The sequence below is a fragment of the Lagopus leucura genome, unplaced genomic scaffold, assembly GCF_019238085.1.
Source record: "Lagopus leucura isolate 7727_CA_CO unplaced genomic scaffold, USGS_WTPT01 Super-Scaffold_100021, whole genome shotgun sequence".
Classification (NCBI taxonomy): Eukaryota; Metazoa; Chordata; class Aves; order Galliformes; family Phasianidae; genus Lagopus; species Lagopus leucura.
Genome location: NW_024962274.1, coordinates 10,880,090 through 10,901,505, shown reverse-complemented (window position 1 = coordinate 10,901,505; position 21,416 = coordinate 10,880,090). Strand labels below are relative to the sequence as shown.

General features: G+C 60.7%; 2 protein-coding genes across 2 annotated transcripts; one reads left to right on the top strand and one right to left on the bottom strand.

The window, feature by feature from the left end:
- Positions 1-3: 3 nt before the first annotated feature.
- SNED1 (sushi, nidogen and EGF like domains 1) lies at positions 4-19,605 on the top strand. Its single transcript, XM_042878328.1, is given in 33 exon segments — positions 4-402; positions 2,840-3,127; positions 3,903-4,043; positions 4,882-5,044; positions 6,017-6,142; positions 6,224-6,337; positions 7,704-7,817; positions 7,983-8,096; positions 8,179-8,295; positions 8,411-8,536; positions 8,774-8,878; positions 9,309-9,422; positions 9,522-9,638; positions 9,727-9,843; positions 9,917-10,033; positions 10,166-10,279; positions 10,354-10,527; positions 10,639-10,752; positions 11,667-11,780; positions 12,240-12,353; positions 12,448-12,561; positions 13,301-13,597; positions 14,684-14,867; positions 14,945-15,057; positions 15,173-15,451; positions 15,690-15,834; positions 16,024-16,106; positions 16,542-16,628; positions 16,738-16,854; positions 17,180-17,267; positions 17,699-17,779; positions 17,987-18,024; positions 18,159-19,605. Coding segments are annotated over 32 exon segments (4,527 nt in total). The 3' UTR covers position 18,024; positions 18,159-19,605.
- MTERF4 (mitochondrial transcription termination factor 4) lies at positions 19,555-20,706 on the bottom strand. The gene is made up of 3 exons (XM_042878558.1): positions 20,367-20,706; positions 20,106-20,290; positions 19,555-20,035 (listed from the first exon to the last, which is right to left on the bottom strand). Exons 1-3 carry the CDS (start codon positions 20,704-20,706, stop codon positions 19,676-19,678), a joined length of 885 nt encoding a protein of 294 aa, XP_042734492.1. The 3' UTR covers positions 19,555-19,675.
- Positions 20,707-21,416: the final 710 nt, after the last annotated feature.

Here is a 21,416-nt window from a genome sequence, read left to right as displayed (position 1 = left end):
GCTATGCAAATGCGCCCCCAGCGGGGCGCTGCGAGCGAGTCGCTCCGCGAGTAGAGCAGAGCGGCGCGGCCGGCGGCGGAGCTCCGAGCTGCGGGCACGGCTCCGTTCCGTTCCGCTCCGCCCCGCGCGCCGCCATGTCGCGGCTGCCGGTGCCGGCGTGAGGGAGACGCGGGCCGGAGTGCGACGGGCGCTGCCATGCGGGGCCTGGCGGGCTGGCTGGCGCTGGCGACGCTGCTGGGCGAGTGGCTGCGGGCGGGCGGCGTGGTGCCGCTGGCGGACTTCTACCCGTTCGGGCCGGCGCAGGGCGACGCCGCCACGCTGAAGCAGGACGACGGCGGCTCCGAGCTGCGGCCCCTCTCCGTGCGCTTCCCCTTCTTCGGAGCGGGGCACACCGGGCTCTACGTGAGTGCCGGGCCGCGGGGGGCCCGCCGAGGGGGAGCGGGGCAGGCGGGGCTGTGCCGCGGTCCGGGGCTGCCGGCTACCTTCTCTCCCTCCCAGCCTCTTCTTTTGCCTTTTTGCCTTTCTTTTTAATTAACGCTCAGCTCACGTCGCTCCCAGCGGTGGACGAGTGGTTGCGTGATCACTACTGAATCCAGAGCATCGGAGCGATGCTGAGGGCAAACCGCAGGGTCCTCAGCCCAAAGCACAGCGTTTAGGGGAAAGGGGACCGAGCGGAGGCGGCTGCTGTGCCGGGCGGTGCCGGTGGGGTCGGGCAGCACTGCTGGAGCAGATGTTGTGAGGTCCCGGCCGTGATGTGGGACGTGCCTGCTGCTCTCCATGTGCGAGTCATTAATTGAGCTGACAGGACGCGCTGGCATCTGCTGAGCATTCTAAAATTGCCTTTCCTCCGAGGGTTGTACAACCTTCTGCTTTCCACGCCGTTCCCACCCGGGGATGCTGGTGTATGGCAGTGTCCCATGCAGTGGCCTTCAGCTCTCAGGAGCGTGCGATCTTGCTCTGGGATGGGCTCCCATCGGAGCAAAGCATCACCGGGCAGCACCCAGCAGTGGAAGCGTGTCCATGTCCCCATCCGTCTCACCATGCTGGCCAGTCTCCAGAAAGCTTTTGTTTCTGCTGACACTGAAAGCACCACGATCATGCTGGTCCCTCAGGGAGGTGCAGGCAGATAGCCTGACTGCGGTCGCACTTTGGTGCCAAGCCTTGAAGCCAAGGCCTTGGGAAGGAGCAATCGCTGTACTTGGGCTGACCGAGCAGTGTGATGGGGTGAACCTTTGACTGCTGATGCTTCCTCTGAAAGTGTCACCAAAGCAGTAAGAGGTGGTCCGACGGCCTCTGAGGGAGCTGGGATTTGGGAACACTCTGCACAGAGAGCAGAGGACTGGCACAGCAAGAAGGAGGGTTGTGCAGGCTGCTGGGCTTGGCCAGGTGTTACCCAACACACAGGAAGGGATGGGCACAGCACAGGGGCTTGCTGCGACCTGTCCCATACTTCCCCCTCGGGCACCCAGCCTGCAGTATGTCCGTGCCCTGGGCAGCCTGACAGCTGACAGCCTGATCCTGCTTGGGTCCCTGCTGGGGGCAGCCCAGTTTGGAGCAGCTGGCATGCAAGGTGTCCTGTGGGCAGTGGGGCTGGAGAAACCCTGCTGTATTGGGTTGGAGGAAGGGGGAAAATGGATTTTCTGTGTGAATTTTCTAGTGCGTAGTAAGCATCGCGGTCATGCTCCCTGTGCTTTTGGAAAATTGATGTCTCAGTGGTCTCGTCCCCTTTTTCTGATTTGGTCCAAGTTGACTGACAATTCAGAGCAGACTGATGGGCACACCAAGATTTGTGCCAGTTCCTGCTGGGATGCTCTGATTCACTGTCTCAGCTGGGGGCACGCGTTGCTTGGACCTCGCTTGTTCAACCTCGTGTGTCTTTGGCACAGGGACTTCTCTGGGATGAAAACGCCGGCCCTGTGGCAGCTGTGGGAGATGCACCGTCCTCGGGGCCAAGTGGCTTTGGTGTCTGCCTTGAGGGGGGTGGCCCTGTAGGGGTGGCTGTCACCTCACGTCCCCAGGAAGCTGCACAAGCTGTGTCCAAAGCACAAGGCCCGAAGTGCAGGGCTTGACCCTGGGGGTCCCTCTGGGCCTGCCCCTTCCTCCGTAAAACAAACAAAAAAACCCTTTCTTGGCACTAACTCTCTCCCATCTTGCTTTAATAAGGGGAAGAATGTTCCTCTGCGGACACTGTGAGGTTACGGAGGGTTTTCTGAAAGGGAATGGTGTTCCCCTCAGTCACAGCAGGGCCTGCCCTGTGCTGCTGCTTGCGGCTCTTGGGACCCTACAAATGGCCGCAGCCAATGCGAGGGGCTGCTGGAGGCTGCGAGGCTCTGCAGGGCGAAGCAGCCCCTCCGGTATTGTCACACGTGCGTGCCCACACCTCCCTGGCCTCTTGTTAACAGAATTAATCAGCACTGCGAGCATTGAGCCCACGAGTTTGGGCACCCGATATGCTGCTATCTGGTAGGCCTTGGTGCTGGGTGCCGCTCGTTAGCCAGGCTGGACCGCTGCTTTGGTTGCCCCCAGCCCAGGCCAGTGCTCTTCCAGGCATTCCTGCCGGGCCTGGCCAGGCTCTGGCAGGAGAACAGGGCCGGGTTTGTTCGGTGGAGGTCGGGGGGTGAGGCCACTTTCCCGGTCGGGCCGCCCGTGCTTCAAAGGGCAGGAAGGGGAAACGCTCAAATATTTGTGGAAGGAGGCTGCGGGGGGAACAGGCGAAGCAAAAAGAGCCTTTAAAATAAGAATTCGGCGTGGCTGGGGCTGAGAGGGCAGCGGGGACGGCCCCATCGGCGCACCTCAGGGCCGGCACCATTCTTGCCTCTTGTCCCCCCCTTGCCTGCAGGTGAACAACAACGGGATCATCTCCTTCCTGAAGGAGGTCTCCCAGTTCACGCCGGTGGCCTTCCCGATCTCCAAGGACCGACGTGTGGTGGCGGCTTTCTGGGCGGACGTGGACAACCGGCGGGCAGGTGATGTGTATTACCGGGAGAGCCAGGACCGGGCCATCCTGGAGCGGGCGACCAAAGACATCGCGCAGTACTTCCCCGAGTTCCCCGACTTCTCTGCCCAGTGGGTGTTCATCGCTACGTGGTACCGAGTCACTTTCTTCGGGGGAAGCTCGTTTTCTCCGGTGAGCGGTGGGGGCACCCATGGGGGTGGGCAGAGCTTGGCATCCTCTGATGGGGGAGGGAGCAATTAGCTTAGGGTGGGTTTTTTAAGAGTAACACTGAAGGAAGCAGAGCTTGGGTGTCTTCAGCAAGTTCACCTGACTGTGCTGAGGAGCCTGGGCTTGTGCCTGGAACCCTGAGCCCCAGGGCTGGTGGAAGACTTGGCTCTAAGGCTTTAGTCCTCTTTGCTGTGAGCCTGACCACCATCCTGCAGCTTTCTTCTAAGCTTCAGGGATCCAAAGGCAAGCTTTCATACCAGAATAATTTTGATTTCCCATTCAGGAGTGCAGTATTCACTGCACTTGGAGAAGCTGGGGAACCTCCTGTTTCCCTTTAGAGCCCCAGCAGCTGTGTGCTGGCCATGCTTATTGCTCCCTGGGCTGGCTGCTCCACCATGCTGTAGGGCTGTGCCACTTGCTGCCCTCCCCTGCAGCATTGCAGGGAATAGGAGTTTGTGTCTGAAGGAGTTTCTCTGTGGGGCACTGGGGTTCCTTAGTCCTGGTGTGGCACAGACTGAGGCCATTTGGCACAAAAGTGCCTCCCTACACGGTGAGCTGAACTCTGGTGCTGCTCCTGCATGGCCATCTGTCCTGGGAGAGGAGTCAGTGCTGAAGGAAGCACCCCTCTGCTGCATGCTGCCTGCAGCTTTACTGCCTGACAGTGTTACTGTCTGTCCTTTTTTGACCCGCTCGCTGTGTGACTGTGCTCACTCACTGCCTTCTCTCCTCCATCCTGTAGGTAAACACTTTCCAAATAGTCCTCATCACGGACGGCAAGCTCTCCTTTACCATCTTCAACTATGAGTCCATCACCTGGACCACGGGTATGCACGCCAGCAGTGGGGGGGACTTTGCTGGGCTTGGCGGCATCGCAGCGCAGGTAAGCAACGGACACGGCCTCACCCCAGGTAGTGCCCAAGCCCACCGCACTCGGTGCTCTTTGCATTCCCTAGAGCAACTCTGGCAGCACGGTGTGGCTCATGGATTTTTGGTGGTGGCTCCCTCCCTCCCCCTGCTTTTTTAAAGTTCTTAAATATCCGTGTGTGCTCTCTTTCCCGAAGCTGAGACCATATAGGGGACTTTGTTATAACGAAACCACGGTTCTTTACCTTGGCTACTGCCTCTTAGTTCCTTTTCCTTCCTAACCTCAGACTTTAAGAGCAGCCCGTCAGCTGCCGCAGCCAGCACAGCTTTTGCTTGTATTTTCATTTCATCCTTGTGTGCGTTGTTGTGTTTAAGAGGGGAAAAAAAAACGCAACCCAGTCCCCGTTCGGATGTGTGAATTTACCACCAGTTGATCTGTCCTTGGCTCCCTGCCTGCCCGCCTGCAGGAAATCGCAGGTGTAGAGGAAAGAGACATGTTTTGAATCCCCGAATTCAGGAGCAGGGATGGGTTTTATGGACGTAAACAGAGCAGTTGCTGCACACCTTGGCCAGTGAGCAGTCCTCTGGGAGCTCCTGTGAGGAGGAGTGGAATCTCAGGGGAAGAAATGTCCCTCTCACCCCATGTCTCTGGGCTGTGGGTTCTGGGAGCCTGTGCTCCTGGACACCGGGAAAAGCAGTCATCCCAGGGAGTGATCCATCACTGCAGGGATGCAGAAGGAACCCGGGCGGTGGCAACGATGCGCGGTCCAGCAGAGCAACGCCTCGTGCCGCGACCCCTCAGGTGCTGTTTTGCAGTATTGATGGCTCTTTACTTTCTGCCCTTGTCCTCCCAGGCAGGTTTTAACGCCGGTGATGGAAAGCGCTACTTCAACATCCCCGGATCCCGCACTGACGACATCGCTGACGTGGAGATGACGACAAATGTGGGTATCCCCGGGCGCTGGGTGTTCAGAATCGATGATGCCCAGGTGCAAGTGGGGGGCTGCAGCAATACAAGTAAGAGGACAGCAGTTAGGTTTATTTAACTCCCAACCCCAAACTGTTCTCCAGCCCTATCTTTCCCTGCCTCGATCCCCACCCTCACTTCCCCCCCCTGAGGGGAGAGAGCAGTGACCCACGGGTGGAGCAGACAGCTCGAGGGGCTTGGGGAGGGCTCGGGGTGGGGGCAGCAATGGGGACACCATCCTTGGAGGCTCCAGCCCACTGTGTGGCTGTGGGAAGTGTGGCTCCTGGGCTCTGTGCCTGGGAATCCCCAGTGTGGTTGGGATCTGCCCACTCGTGCTGGGTTGGAAAAAACTAGTGGGGAGGAAAGCTCCTGAGACCAATACAGGCTGTGGGGTACGGGGGAGGAGGTGAGGGGGAGTGTGAGGGGCTCTGTGGCCCCGGTACCACTGTGGGGCTGGGCTGTCACCCTTAGGGCAGCTCGTCTGTCCTTTGGGGCCTCAAGGCAGCCGCTGCCCGAGGATGCCAGCAGTACACAGGGGCTGTGCCCAGCCGTCCCAGTGCATCCTCGGCAGAGCCACTGGCCTCCTGTTCCTTGTCCCCTCCCCACCCTGGCTGTGTTTTCTTACCCGCTAATCTACGCGTGTTTCATATGACCTGTGGGTTTGCTTTGGACAGGTTCTCCCATCCCTCTTCCCCTCTGCCCCAGGCCATAGGCAAGGGCTGGCTGGATAACACCCGCTGGTTGTCCCTGCCTTGTAGGGCCCTGGCCCTGCCTCCCCGCTCCTGCAGCAAGAATAAAACCTTCACCCTGCCTGAGAGCAGCGAGCCCATCTGTGGGGCACACGGCCCCCAAATGCGGGCTCCCCAAGCTCCCTGGAGAGCCGGGTGACCATGTCCAGCCCAATGCACGGACAGCGGGGCTGGATGGACGCTGGGACGGACCCCGGCGGTTGCGTGGCCGGAGTGCAGTGTGTCAGCCCAGCCGGAGCAGGCTGTGAGCGGAGGGCGTGCGTGTCTCCGCAGCCTCCGTGTGCCTGACACTGCGGCCCTGCCTGAACGGGGGGAAGTGCATCGAGGACTGCATTACTGGGAACCCCTCCTACACCTGCTCCTGCCTCGCGGGCTTCACGGGGAAAAGGTGCCATGTCGGTGAGCAGCCTTCCTGTGCCTCCGGCCTCGCTGCTGCCTCCTTGCCTGCCCTGAGCCCCTGCTCTTCCCGTGGTCTTTCAGACGTGGATGAGTGTCTGTCTCACCCGTGCCAGAACGGAGCCACCTGCATCAACAGCGTCAACAGCTTCAGCTGCCAGTGCCCGCCAGGCTTCAGAGGTGCCAGCTGTGAGATCGGTGAGTGTCGCGCTGAGATGTGGCCGTTGGAGTGGGCTCTGCTGCTTGTAGAGTGATTGGCACTCATCGTGCCTGCTGGACATCCCAGCTCTGTTCTGAGATGTCTTGGCTGCTCCCTGCAGGCAGCTGGAGCAGAGCATTGTGTCTAGCTGCCCTGTGTGAGAAGGGGATGCATGTGCTTGGGTATGTCCCCTTTGTGATGGGGTGTCTGGGGACAGAGAAGCATCGGGGGCTGTGCCAGCAGCCTCAGCAGAGCCAGCATGCAGGTGTCAAAGCTGCTGTGAGGCATCCTGTGAGCCCTGCCCAAAGTGCTCAGAGAACCACCGATATCCCCAGGTAGGGATGGGGGCACAGCGGGGCTGCAGGGTTCTCAGACACCCCACGTGCCCCTGCACCATGCCTGCGGGATGTGCAGAGTTCACGTGGGCAGGCTGGGAAGATCTCAGTGGTTTTCTGAGAGCGTAGAGGAACCGATGACAGCCAGCTACTCTCCTGCAGCCTCCCCCGCTGTGTTTAGTTGGAAGCCACTGTTAGACTTTGAGCAGTGCTGGGGAAGGGTCTGCTTGCCCTGCGGTCGCCCGCTAGAACCACAGCGGCTCCAGGGAGTCAGGCTTTGTGCAGCAACTCTCGATGCGCCCCGGGAACAAGCGGCTTCCAGCGGGAGCCCTGCTGGGCGCCGAGCGCCGTGGTCTTGGATCGCAACTTGCTGAAAGCAAAGGAAACTTTGCTCTGGCAGCGAGTGCTTCCTCTGCTGGCAGCCTGCTCCCAGGAGTGCTTGTCCCGGCATGGCTGCGAGCAGCGCGCCCGCTGCTTTCCATGTGCTGGAAAGCGCTGGTGCTTGGTGCCTGAGAAGGGGTCTGGGGAGGGCCCTGCTCCACGTGGGGCTTTTACAAGTGGCACTCAGCTCCCGAGCCCTTGAGAGCACCTGGGAGCTCTCCTAGGCTTCCCGAGCCCCAGCTCGCCTCCGGATGAGTCACTGCTAATGCAGGCAGCAACATCCGCCGGGGCGAGAAAGGCATCTGCTCACAACACCTCTCCTCTGGGCGTGGGGACAGCAGCGAGGGCCGATGGCCAAGGGGCTCAGCACTGGAGCCAGGTTTCCACGGAGCAGAGTGGCGGGGCAGCCTCTACTGGCGATGCCGGCTCGCCCCGCGCTGGCGTTGGCTCCGAGTGAGCCTTGTGCCGGCAGGGAGGGAGAGCGGGGAGTTTCCTTCTGGGGGAGGGATCCGGCACCCAGAAAGCAAAGCTGGATAGAAACCGTCTGAGCTGTCCTTGCCCAGTATTGCCTTGGCAGCGGCAGAGGACACGGTGTGCTGGTCCTGCGTGTGGGTTGATCCACCCCCTTCTCTTTGCTGTCCTGCTGCAGAAGAGTCGCCGTGTGAGACCAAGGTGTGCCAGAACGGCGGGACGTGCCAGGTGGCAAATGGGACAGCGGTGTGCACCTGCCAGCCAGGGTACGCAGGAGGAGATTGCGAGACAGGTGGGCACTGATCAGCAGCAGGAGCCCGCCTGGTAGGGATGGAGTTGTGTCCCACTTCGGCAAGCTGCATTCTTACCCCTTCATCCCCACCCAACCTTATTTCTTGATCCCCGAGGCTGTAAGTCCATGGTGTGTCCAACCAGCCCTCCCTGCCCTGTGTTACAGAGGTGAACGAGTGCGAGTCCAGCCCCTGCCTGAATGGAGGGCACTGTGTTGACCTGGTTGATAACTACACGTGTGTGTGCCTGGAGCCCTTCGTGGGACAGCGCTGTGAGACAGGTGCCTGGTGCCCGCATGCCCGGGGCAGCCAGCGGCCGTTCCCGCTGCCCTCCTCTTGGGCTCATGGCGTCCTCCTCTCCAGACCCCTCCTCCTGCGAGGACCGGAGCTGCAGGAACCGGCAGACATGCAACTACATCCGCCCGGGACGCTACATCTGCACGTGCTCCCCGGGCTATTATGGCAACAACTGCCAATACGGTGAGCGGCGGTGCGGGGATGTCACTGACGTCCTCACAGAGGCATTGGGCTGTGCAGAAAGGGCACATCGGTGTCCCTCCCCACAACATATCCAGCAGCGTCCCTGTCCCTGCAGGTGGCCCCCGTGTGCCCAGTGCCTGCCTCTCCAACCCCTGCCAGAATGGGGGCAGCTGCCTGGAGCTGGAGCAAGGCTATGCCTGTGACTGCCCGGAGGGCTATGCCGGGCAGGACTGCCATGACAGTGAGTACCCGGAGTCCCCGTTGGGATGCCACCTTGCTGGGGAGGCCCTACAGGAGTGCTTGTACAATCCCAGGGAGAAGCTGCCCTTGCAGAGTTTGTTCAGGTCTCCAGGACTGAGCTGTGGTCCTTGTCTCCCAAGCAGCTGTGCCCTGGGGCTTCTGGCTGTGGGTCCTGAGCTGCCCCATTGAGGCTGTCCTGGCACCGCAATACAAGGGGAACTCCTTCCATCTCTTGCAGAGCTGACTGAAGGCTGTGAGTGTCGTAATGGGGGCAGCTGCCTGGAGGGGAATGTCACCATCTGCCAGTGCCTGCCGGGATATTTTGGCCTCCTCTGTGAATTCGGTAGGTGAAGGCTTCTTAAGTGCTGCTCAAATTTTTTTGTGTTTGCTCCCTCTTCTGGACACCTAACACCAGCCTGGCTCCGATGCGAAGGATCCACCCTGTGTCCAAACGTAGCACAGCAGCCTAGTGTTTAATCTGAGCCACCTACACAAGCTAAGGCCTGGAGATATGTTCCTCGTGGTGACGAGATGCCATTCTTGCTGTGCTTTGTGCCATGCCTTTCCCAGGCCCTGGACATGGCCTGGAGATGGAAGCCCTAGCTGGGCATGTTGTAGCTCCCTCCCACATCCCAGATTACCCTTAACATCCTCATGGTCTTCAAAGAGGAGCATGGGGGGGCTATGATCCATCCCATCTCATTAAGCTCTGTAAAGCTCTGGGGTCTGTTCCTAGCTGGAAGCTGACAGAGGCTCTTGCTGTGTTTTTGCAGAAGTGACCACCACTCCATGCAATGTGAACACTCAATGTCCAGACGGCGGCTACTGCATGGAGTACGGTGGGAGCTACCTGTGTGTGTGCCACACTGACTACGGCACCAACCACAGTGAGTGTCCTTGGCTGGAACGTGGGGATGATGCAGGGAGGGATGTGGAACGTGTGGGTTCAGGATCTGTAACTCTGAGGTTTTAATTTGGCTTTGCAGCGGTGCCGTCCCCCTGTGACTCTGAGCCCTGCCTGAACGGGGGCTCCTGCGAGACTCAGGATGACTCCTACACCTGCGAGTGTCCCTCAGGCTTCCTGGGCAAGCACTGCGAGAGAGGTATGTGCCACAACGGGAGCAGGATCTGGATCCTGGGGCAGGGACCTTGCTGGAGAGCCAGTGGGCATCTCCTGTTCCCCTCTTACAGCCCGGCCGCGGCTCTGCAGCACGGCGCCGTGCCGCAATGGGGGCACATGCAAGGAGGCCGACGGCGAGTACCACTGTGCCTGCCCCTACCGCTTCACCGGCCGCCACTGCGAGATAGGTACGGCCCCAGCACGGCGAGGGGAGGTGGGCGGTGTGCGTCCTGCTCCAGACTCAACTTATGCTGCCCGCAGGTAAACCGGACCCCTGTGCCTCGGGGCCCTGCCAGAATGGGGGCACCTGCTTCCACTACATCGGCAAGTACAAGTGTGACTGCGCCCCGGGCTATGCTGGACGGCACTGCGAGATCGGTATGTGCGGGTGCTGCTGGATGTCACCTCCTTCCCTGCCATCCAAACCACTCCGGGGATATGGCTGGGGGGGGAAGTGGCAGCTGCTCTGCGCCCTGCTGGTTCCACACCGCTGCCTTCTGCTCTTCCCAGTGCCATCTCCCTGCTTCCTGAGCCCGTGTGAGAATGGTGCGACCTGCGAGGACCTCGGCGGGGACTTTGTGTGCACGTGCCCCATGGGCTACACGGGGAAGCGCTGCGGGACAGGTGAGGGCCCTGCACTGCCACAGCCCAGCCCCAGGCGCCCGAGCCACGCTCGCTCACTCCCCGTCTGTCTGCAGAGATTGACTGCGGCATGCCCAGCGCTGTGAAGCACGCCCAGGCCTCCTTCAACTCCACCACGGTGGGCTCGCTGGCCAAATACCACTGTGAGATGGGCTACGTCCTCAGCCAGCACAACAGCCCCCGCGTCTGCCGCTCGCAGGGCGTCTGGAGCGACCCCCCTGAATGTGACGGTAGGCAGTGTGAGGAATTGGCCAAGCTGTGGTCCTGGCTTGGGGCTGGGTCACTGCTGCCCGTGTCCACGAGACCCTTTCCTTATCTTCCCCCTGCCCAAACTCTTGCAGAGATTGATGAGTGCCGGTCTCAGCCCTGCCTGAACGGTGGCCAATGCAAAGACCGCATCGCCGAGTTCCTGTGTGTGTGTGAGCCAGGATACACGGGCCTCCACTGTGAGTTGGGTAAGAGAATGCACAGAGCTCACGTGGGGAGCAGAGGAGGGAGTCTCCACAGGTGGCTGTTCGTGTAGGTGGCCGTCTGTACAGCTGGAGTCATGTAGCTGGAAGTGGGGCTGCCTGTGTGCCCTGGCTTCCATCTCCTGCCCACTTGTGGCTCAGGGGAGCAACCCAGCCCACCTGGGAAAGGTGCACGTGCTGCTTGTCCATCCATGCCAATGGGTGCTGCATGGACATCTCTGGCATTGATGGGGCTGCGATTCCCAGGGGGTTGGGTCTGAATCCCCTGAATGCCTTTTGTGTGCCTCCAACAACCCCTGCTCGTCACAGCAGCATTTGCTGGAGAATGGTCCCAGCATGATCTTCATGTTCTGAACATGTTTAATGAAGGCCCAGATTGCAGGATCTGGGTGAGAAATGTCCCTCACAGCTGCAGAGTTACTGGCCAAGACAGATTATGATGAAAAAGCAGCTTAAGATTTAACTGTTCTGGGGGCAGAGTGGGCTGTCCCTCCCACAGCACTTGCTTTTCTACGTGCATGGGTTCATCATGGCACAGGGCCTCTGTTGTATGCTGTTTGGTGGGTGCTGGTGGGAGGGATGTCAGGTGGCACGGGCTGGTGGGACACTGCACGGATGGGTGATGGGATTAGCTGGGTCAGATGCAATGCCTTCAGGAGGGGATTGAAGGAAGGGATGTACTATGCACACTTATGTGTGACTTGTGATGTCTCAGCACAGCTCCATAACACCAGTTTTCCTCATCCATGTTGCCCCGCTGTCCAGCCCCACATGGGGTTGTCCTTTCCTGGGGGAGTTTAGGGCAGTGAATGATATGGGGAGGAGAAACGGTGTCTCTCCAGGCTTTTTGTCCTGCTTGCCAGCCCTGGCTCTGCTCTGAGCACGTCTCCTCTCTGCAGAAGTTGATGAGTGCCAGTCAGAGCCCTGTAAGAATGGTGGCACCTGCCGGGACCTCTTGAGCTCCTTTGCCTGTTCCTGTCCCGAGGGCTTCGTGGGGACCCTGTGCGAAGAAGGTAAGGACTGTCACTTGGGCTCAGGGACATGGTCAGCACCTGTGCCTAGGCAGGTGCTGGGTGTCTGTCATAGGGTTGGCACTCAGTCTCGGCCACTGTTGAGGGTACAGACTTAACCTTGCCCTGGAGAGGACACTGCTATCCATGATGCTCACTGCATCTCGTGTCTGCCAGCAGCAGAGCTGACCCTTCTCCTGTGGGAGACAGGGAACAGCCCCAGCAGAGGGCTCGGGCAGAACAGGGTGTCTGTCAGCTGCCCATCTGCTTGGCAAGGCAATGGTGTGCCAGGGCATTGAGGCTACTGTGGCACTGAGCTGGGGATTCTGAAGGTGGGCTCTGGCTGGCAGCCCTAGGCTACACCTTTGTGTTGCTGCTGTGGTCACACATTGGGCCGGCTGCCAGCACATCAGCTTGCTGCCTGCTGTAGGTGCTTCACTGCCAGCCTGCTCTCTCCTGCAGAAGTGGACGCCTGTGAGTCAGACCCTTGTCAGAATGGAGGAGAGTGTGAAGGTGATGGAGGTTCCTACCTGTGCGTGTGCCCAGAGGGTTTCTTTGGTTACCACTGTGAGACAGGTAAGGTGTGCAGGAGGGCAGTGCTACAGCCCTGCACGGCTGCTGCTGCTGCTGGGACATCAAATGCCATTAATGTCTCTCTCCAATTCTGCAGCCAGCGACCCGTGCTTTTCCAGCCCATGTGGGAGCCGAGGCTACTGCCTGCCCAGCAATGGCACCCACAGCTGCACCTGCAAAGTGAGCTACACAGGCAAGAGCTGCGAAAAAGGTAAAGGCCCTGAGCAGCAGCACCAGGACGTGGCGAGGGGCTAGACAGCAGTGTGCCTGCCCTGTTACCCACCAACAAGGGGCTCGGCCATCGGGGACCAGCAGCTTCTCTCCCCCGGCGGGGTTTGGATCTCACCTCTGCCAGGGGAGCCCCGGCTCTGTAGATGCTGAGGGCAGATGCCAGCAGGGCTTGATCATACCAGGTGCTGGGTGGCTGCTAGAGGTGATAGCAACAACACAAGAGTGAGGCATATGGGGATGCCGGGCACAAGTTCCTCCAGGCTCCAGCAGTGCAGCAGGGGTTGCGTTTGCCTTGGATGCCTTTGGGAGAGGAGGCAAAGAAAATGGATTAAAGCCTCCAGCTTCACAGCTGGAGAGTCCTCAAGGCCCCTCATCTGGTTTAAGTGATCCCAGTGGGGCGTTAGTCTGAAGGAAGGTTGTTCGCTCTGTTCCCACGTGCTTCAGTAGCTGGAAGCAAATGCTGTGTTCGTAGCTCCACCACGCAGGCTGTCTGCTCGCCCTGGCTCTGCTCAGGCCCATTGGGGTGGCTGAGCAGCCCCAGCTCCTCCAGCACACGCTCAGCACCTGGCACGACCAGCCAGCGGCAGCCAAAGGGCTTCTGCAAGCTGCAACTCGAGAGCGAGAGGACCCTGTCCTCCATCTGCATTTCATTGCTGGGGTCTGTTCTCTAAAGATTCATGGCATTACCTCTCCCCTTTGCTTTTGCCCACACCCTGAAGAATTGCTGCCACCAACCTCATTAAAGGTGGAAAGGGTGGAGGACACTGGTGTGTTGATTTCTTGGCACCCTCCTGAGGACGCAGCCGCCAGGCAACTCATTGACGGCTACGCCGTGACGTACGTATCCTTCGACGGCTCTTACCGCAGGACAGATTTTGTGGACCGAAGTCGTTCTGCCCACCAATTGCGGGCACTAGCCTCCGGCAGAGCCTACAATATTTCTGTCTTTTCAGTCAAACGCAACGTGAACAACAAGAATGATATCAGCAGGCCTGTCATGCTCACCACGCGCACTAGTGAGTAGCGTCCTCAAGGGAATTAGGTTGTGAGTACGGGCTCCCCGGTGCCTGGGGCGCTGCTCCCAGCCCTGTGCCCTCCCCGGGGCCGCCTCCGGCTTCCTGTCCTGGAGGTCTGCTCCAGCCTGAACCTGCTGGCCGTGGCGTGGCTGAAAAAGGCGGTGCCCAAGCCCTGAAGTACTGGGTTGAAAGTGCTCGGAGTAGATGGTTTTTTTCTCCTCTTTTCTGTGGCCAGTGAGAATAGGGTCTGAAAAGAGTAACCAAGGCCCCCGGGGCAGGTATGGGTTGTCTGTGCCTGCAGCATCGTGCTGCGCTTGCTGTCGGGGTCTGGGCCTGGCTGCAGTCTGGTGAAGCCTCAGTGCAGGCTGGGTGAGGCTGGAGTGTCCAGCAGAAAATGACCACTGTGGTGCTTTCTGAGGCCCAGCATGCCTCAGCAGGCACAGGAGACATCTGTTCTGTGGGTGGGGGCAGTGTTGTCGGACAAGCAGATACTGCTCCATCCTCCATAATACATAATCCCTGTGATGGCTGGAGTATGAATTGAAAGCAAACTGAGGATGAAAGAGATTGGATCTGGAAAAACTTCCTTGTAATGAGAGGGGAGGCCCGGGGGCTGGATCCCCTTGCTGGTGAGCTACGCTGAGCCCAGCGCTGCCTACATGGCACCAGCCTAGAGGTGGCTGAGCTGGGAATGAGCAGCAGGGGCCTGAGGGTGTGGGGCAGCTGGGCAGCCTCTGCTGCTGGGTTAGCCTTGGATCTAGACCTCATCTGTGCTGGTGTGCACATGGCTGGGTGAAGGCAAGAGGCTGGGCAGGCAGCACCAGGCCTGGGGTTGACTACGAGCTGGACCCATGGGCTGAGGAGCAACCAGCACGGAGACCAGGCTGGGTGCCTCCGGCTGCCCAACAGTGGGAACGCAGGGCAGTGGCACCAAGCTGTCCTGGTGCCGTGGATGCGCCTTGGCTCTAGGAAGGCTGATCCAAATGGCAGGCTGGGGCATGGAGATAAGGGATGTGGGAAGGATGCAGCCCGCCATGGCCAGCTGCTGACCGCAGCCCTCCCCGCTTCTCTGCTCGCTCCGGCCAGGACCGCGTCCGGTGGAAGGCTTTGAGATCACGAACGTGACGGCCAGCACCATCACGGTGCAGTGGGCTCTCCACCGGCTCAAACACTCCACCGTCAGTAGGGTGCGTGTCTCCATCCGCCAGCCTGGGGACCTGGAAGACCGCACGGTGGAGCTGAACAGCAGCGTGGCCAAGTACACCTTCCTGTGAGTGTGGCAGGCGGGCGGTGGGACCGGCTGTGCTTGCGAGCCGCCGCGCTCATGTCCCCTGCCCACCTCTGCAGGGACCTGCAGCCAGGAGAGCGGTACATCGTCCATGTCACGACGCTGAGTGGCATGGGGACGGAAGATCACCCCTCGGAGAGTCTGGCCACAGCCCCCTTCCACGTGTGGACGAGTGAGTGGGGCCTCGTGGTGCAGGCTGGCAGGGCCTTTGCCGGGCCGAGAGCGAGCTCCCGAGAAGCTCGAGGTTGGACTCTGGCACTGATCCTTTTCTCTCCCTCCTTTTCCAGGGCCTCTCCCTCCTCGCAACCTCACAGCCTCCCGCGTCACCCCCACCTCTGTGTCCATGACGTGGGAGCAGCCGCCCACCGGTGCCGTGGAGGGGTACATCATCAACGTCACCACCGCGCAGAGCGTCAAGAGCCGCTACGTGCCCAACGGGAAGCTCGTGTCCTACACCGTGCGGGATCTGCTGCCCGCGCAGCGCTACCGCCTGTCTGTGACAGCTGTGCAGAACACAGAGCAGGGCCAAGTGCACAGCGAGCCCATCCACCTCTACGTCACCACCTGTGAGTGCCCGTCTCTGCCCCTGACTGCCTGGGTATGGGATGGGTGCCCCACCGCTGGGAGCCAGCAAGGGGTAGGCGCAGAATTGCGGCTCAGTGATCCGTGGTTGGGGAAAGGAGCAGCATGTGGCTCAGGTGGCACCGTGTTTCCTTAGACAGCTCTTACTGGCACCTTGGGGACCTGTCACTGCACTGACTTGTTGCCTGCCTCTCTCTAAGCATGACTCTTTGTGGTCTGCAGTGCAGAAGGACGGGGCTCCAGAGAGGCGCTGGAGCCAGGCCGGCCATCCCCGTGTGCTGCGCAACAGGCTGCCCCCAGCCTTCCTGCCTGAGCTCCGCTTGCTCGCAGACCACGACACAGCTGAGGAGCCTTCACCAGCCCCCAGGTAGGCACTGGCAGGCTGAGCACAGCCCCTTCCCCCAGCTCCAGCCAAGCTGCCCGCCCCAGCCTCTCTCCATGAGCTGCCTGCAGCACTTGCACTGTGCCATGTACCACCTGCAAGCGCTTCGCACAGGCTGCCTCCAGCCTTGAGTACCCTGCCCTGCCCCACACCCTCACGGCTGTGCTCCCCCAGGTTCACTGAGCTGGTGGATGGCAGAAGGAGGATCAGTGCCAGGTTCGGCACTTTGCCAAGCAAATCCATCACCGTGAAGACACGTAAGTGCTTTGCTGCCTTTCTGGCCACCTTCTGTCACCGTGTGCCGTCTCCTGGATGGGGTGACAGTGAGGCAGGCTGGGGGAGCCATAGGGGAGGGCAGAGCCACCTGCCCACCTCTCCCTGGCCATACAAACATCTGCTTCACCTAAGGAGTGGGGTGGCCTCTGGCAAGTTGGGAAGCCCAGAGATGGTTTTGGGTGATGGGAGGAGATGTGAGATGTGGCATGGGCTGGCCTAGACTGCCAGAAGTGAATGCTGCCTCTGGCTTGCTATACCCCACGTGCCCCAGGAAGGGCTAAGGTGCTGCTCTAGGCATGGCTAGCCCACAGCCCATGCTAGGCTGGGTCCCCCCAGCCTGCTGCTGCTGCTACTGCAGAGGGGCTGCTTTGGGTCTGGCTCAGGCTGGAAGTCACACTGACCCTCTCGTTGCCCAGAGCCAGAGGCTCCCGTGAGGCTGGAGAACACCGAGGAGCCCAGCCGGAGCAGTCTGGCACTGCAGATGCGAGAGGCATGGAGCAAAAGTGAGTCTGGGGCGGGCATGGCTGGCAGGGAGCTGGCCCTATGGACCCTATGGATGTACACAGCTTTGCCAGGGTCCCGGAGCCTGATGGCAGTGCACGTTTTTTCCAGGCATCAGGCAGAACTGCTCCACAAACCCGTGCAAGAATGGAGGCACCTGTGTAAGCGAGAGTGAATCCTACCATTGCGACTGCAGCCCGGGCTTCAAGGGCAGGCACTGTGAGCTAGGTGAGTGCTGTGCTGTTCCAGGGTGCATGACAAGGCTGGCAGCTGTTCCAGCAGTGGGGTCCCACAGGGCACAGGTCACTGAGCAGCCCCCATCCATACACAGCCCCCAGGTTCTGGTTGAGCCTCCAGCAGCCAGGATCCTGCTGTGCCCTGCAGTACCACTAAGCTGGAGCTCTCTTTTTGTGGGTCGGCTCCGAGTGACAGAGCCTGGAGCTCCAGGACTGCAGTGGGGGATCCTTGGGGGGCCTTGATGGCCTCCAGGGCACAGGCAGGCAGGGCCAGAGGTGGGCTTGCTGATAGCTCCCCTCTCCTGTTCCCCAAGCAGCCTGCAAGAAGGTGCCACACTCGTGCACACGGCTGTACTCGGAAACCAAGTCATTCCCCGTGTGGGAAGGAGGCATCTGCCACTACCTGTGAGTACTGCCTGCGGGTTGTGCTGCCCCTTCCCCTGGTGCTGAGAGCCAAGGCTGTCACTGCAGCACGGCTCCAGGGAAGGGAGTGTGAGCACAGGGCTGTCCCGTGCCGTGGCCTTTCTGGGTTCCTGGCACCGCTGGCAAAGCCTCCAGATCAGGGCAGGGTGTGACATGGTGCATCCCCTGCCTGCCAGCCCAGCTCAGGGCCACCTCTGCCCCTGGTAGAGGGCCAGCACCCATGCTGGGGCATGGGGGCCTCTGTTGTGCCCCCAGCCTGCTTGTGGCACAGCGCAGCAGCCCAGCTCCTTGCCCAGGCACGCAAGACTCAGCCACATTCTCATCAATGAAATAGGGGAGACCTCCCTTCAGCAGTTAAAAACACAGCTCCGTCCTTGTTACTCCACACAGCTCCCCTCTCTCTGTGTGTGCAGGTACAAGAGAATATACAAGGTACACCAGGATGTATGCTACAAGGAGAGCTGTGAGAGCACCGGTTCCAAGAAAACCAGCAGGTACAGCCACCAGAAATGTTGCCCTCCCTCTGCTTGGGGGACAGAATGCGGGCCGTGGGGTGTTGGGACTGAGGTGGGCAGGGAGGGGTGCAGGGCAGCACACGAGGCATGTGCTCCTCTACCTCAAGGCTGCAATGTTAGTGCCTCATGGGAGCAATGGGTGAGGTGCCGTAGGACTGATGGGTCTTTTCCTTCCTTCTCTTCCAGAAAACGAAGCAACAGTCACACACTGAAGAAGCCATAGTGTAAGTGTCTGCTCCAGGCACAGGCAGAAGCCCTGAAGGGGGCAGATCCCAGGCCAGGGCTGGCACAAGCTGCTGGGCTTTGGGGGGGGGGGGGGCTTTGTGCGCCAGCTCATTGTCCTCCTGCTCCTCTGCAGGGTTCAAAGCAGTAGAAACTTCATCCTTCCACGTCTAAGGGCTTCTGAAACACCGGGAAGATCAGATCTGCTCACTGGGTTGAATGCAGCAGGGCCACCTTCCTGCCTGGCCTCAGCCACTCCCTCTCCTCCAGCCCATTAGGGACACGCAGCCAGACTGACACTGAGCAGCACTGCCTTTCCTGTGCCGAACCAGCAGTGCCTTTGCCCTGCCTTGCCTTGCCCCGGCTGCCTGCCCCAGGGGTCCCTTGGGCCCCCCAGTCCCGGGCTTCTGGCTCTGCTCTGCCACCAACAGGCTGAGCCCACCAGCAGCTGCACCAACCTGTTTTCGTAATCCAAGGTTATAAGAAGTTTCCTATAAGCCCCAAATAAAACAATTGAATGCGGACCCAAAAGCCTTAGCTATCACCTGAAGCCTGGCCCGCACGGCCTGGTGGGAGGAGGTCTTCTTTACATCCATTTCCTACATTAGAAAAGGAGGTGAGAGCAGGTGCTGGAGGCACAGCCCTGTGCTGGAGTGGAGCAGTTCAGGCAGCTTCCACTGCCTCCTCATTTTTTTTTTTTTTTTCTTTGCTTTGTAAACAATCTGTGGTTTTAACCAACTTTCCAGCTCAGAAAGTGATAGAGCACCTAGAAGTTACTAGAAAGTGCTCTGCAGGGTAAGTTTATCAGCAGGGGTGTGATGCTACGCTCAGTGTGGCACAGCACAGCGTGCCATCCCCCTGCACAGCTCCCCCCACCCCATGTCACCCTGCAGGGCTGCTGCCATCACCGTGCTGTTTGTGGGTACCCTGGTGACTGTAGCAGAGCCAGCAAGGAAAAAAAAATTAGCTTAGAAACGTTCCTAGTTGTTGTGAGTTTGTACGATGATGCTAGTTAAACATAGATTTGTGTATTAACATACACAGTGTATATTATAAATTAATACGTACCAGAGATATATCATAGTTATGGCATAGAGTGTTACTGCTCTGGCAGCCCTGGTGCTGCAGCCAGGGGGGGCAGCCCTGCAGCACCTCGTCCTCCTGAGTGCTGAGTAAGAGCAGGGCCGGGCCACGCTCCCCTGCAGCACTGGAGATGCCTCTTTTGCCACAGGGAGAATGAGGCTTGCAGATAGAGCCCTTGTTTTTCTCTAAGGCTGCCTGCTCTGGCTTTGTGGACGTGTGTGCTTTGGGATGGGTGAAAAAGCAACCCCTAGGGTGAGAACAGGGCCAAGGGAGAGCCAGAGCGGGGTGGGCTGTGCCCCAGAGCAGGGCCTGGCCCCTCTGCTCCCCTGGGCTGGGACTGGACTGCCTGGACCTGCCCTGCAGCACTAAGAAGACAGCAGCCTCCAGCACAGCATGTAACACAGCCGAAAGATTTTAACCTAGTCTTGAAAATAAATTAGTTATTTGGGTTTGATTTTTTTTTTTTAATAAATAAATAAAAACACTTTATAGAAACGGTATATTCTGTGGAGCAGCTGGTCACTGGGGGGGGGTGGACAGGGGGCAGCTCGGGAGGGCTCGGCACTGTCCTTATCGGTGCCAGTCCCTATCGTCTCCCTCTGCGTGCAGTGCAGCGCTACCCTCCTCTTCCTCCTCGTCCTCTTCCTCATCCTCCATCTCCTCCTCCTCCTCCCGGGCCAGCAGCCTCTTGAACACCTCGTACTCCTCGGCTGAGGCTCGGGCTACGCCGGCCACGAAGTCGCCCTCGCTTGGCCGCAGCACGTCCCGCAGCACGGGGTTGTTGCTCTGGGTCTGGCCTTTGTGCGGGGTGCGGTAAATCCCGCGGCGCTCCAGGAAGATGTGGCGGTTCCTCAGCTCGGCGAAGGGCGTGCAGAACAGCCGGGCCTTCACCATCTCCTTCTGCCGGACGCCCATCCTGAAGTACGCGTACTGCGCGTAGAGACACGCGGAGCTCAGAGCCTGCCGGGCCGCGCCCGCAGCCCCGCACCGCGCCCCGCACCTGGAAGTGATGATGCACGCGGTCCGGCTCCTCCAGCAGCACCTCGGGGCAGCTCCGCAGCAGCTCGGCCAGCTGCTCGGCCGTGAACAGACACCGCTCCCGCAGCAGCCGCACCACCGCCTCCATCCTCCTCCGGGGCAGCGTCCACACCTCAGGGCAGCGGCCCGCCGCGCTCTGCAGCCGCGCTGAGCGGGGGTACGGGGTGAGCCGCCCGCCGCCCGGCCCGGCCGCCCCTCCGCCTCCTCCCATCCCCGGCCGCACCTCCTTCCAGCCCTAGCCGCCGCAGGTACTCGGCGCGCTCCTTCAGCCGCGCGGTCGCCATCCGCAGCAGCCCCGGGTTCCGCTCCAGCAGCCCCAGCGCGGCCTCCTCGCTCAGCCCCAGCAGCAGCAGCTGCGCCGCCGCCTCCGCCCGCCTCTGCGGCTCCAGCCCCGGTTGCAGCAGGCGGAGCCGCCGGGCCTGCGCCCGGTCGAAGCCCAGGGCCAGCAGCTCCGCCGTCTCGCCCTCCTCCGGGCCCGCCTGATACCTGCAGCGCGGGCCCGGCGCGGGGAGGAGGGCGCGGGGCGCAGAAGGCCGCAGCGCGCGCAGCAGCCGGGCCGCCATGGCTCGGAGCGGAGCCCCGCACCGCGCAGCCGCCGCATCGCCGCGGCCCCGCCCGCCGGGGTGGGCACGGAGCCGGGGCGACTCTCCGCTCGCCGGCAGCGCCCGAGCTCCGCGTCCGAGCGGTGCGCCGGCCCTGCGTGAGCTCCGGCGGGCGATGGATGATTGGATGAAGGAACCACCCGGCCGGCAGCCCCGCGGCTCTGCTCGGCTCGGCGCCGTCCGGCTCAGCAGTGCCTGTGGGGTTCCAGCAGTAGGCGGCGCCGCCTGCAGGCACAGCTACCGCGCACCGAGCCGGCGGCGCTGAACGCCGAAGCCGACGCTTGAGGCGCAGGAGGGGGCCGGGGCCCTTCCTCCGTGTGCTAAGTTACAGCTGCGTTCTGCCACGAATTCAGGCGGCCACGTGCTCAGCTGAACTATCAGAACCTGGAGCGAGGAAACAGGACTACAAACAAAAGCGGGAACTGCTGCATCTCCCGGCTGGGATCGCGGCCCTGGCTGGGCTGCACGGTGGCCTCTGGTTGTCAGGATCTTCACCCAGTCTGCATTCTCTCTGCCCAGTCCAAGCTTTCTTTCTGCTATCTTTGTCTCCTCAAAAATCTATCATAGAATCACAGAACGGCCTGGGTTGAAAAGGACCACAATGCTCATCCAGTTCCAACCCCCTGCTGTGTGCAGGTCACCAACCAGCAGCCCAGGCTGCCCAGAGCCAC

Excerpts from the sequence above, each read along its gene's own strand:
- MTERF4 (XM_042878558.1), bottom strand. The coding sequence starts at position 20,706 with ATGGCGGCCCGGCTGCTGCGCGCGCTGCGGCCTTCTGCGCCCCGCGCC. Across the intron at positions 20,291-20,366 it reads GCGGCTAGGGCTGGAAGGAG|CGCGGCTGCAGAGCGCGGCG; the intron begins GTGCGGCCGGGG and ends ACCCCCGCTCAG. Across the intron at positions 20,036-20,105 it reads GCGTGCATCATCACTTCCAG|TACGCGTACTTCAGGATGGG; the intron begins GTGCGGGGCGCG and ends CTCTACGCGCAG.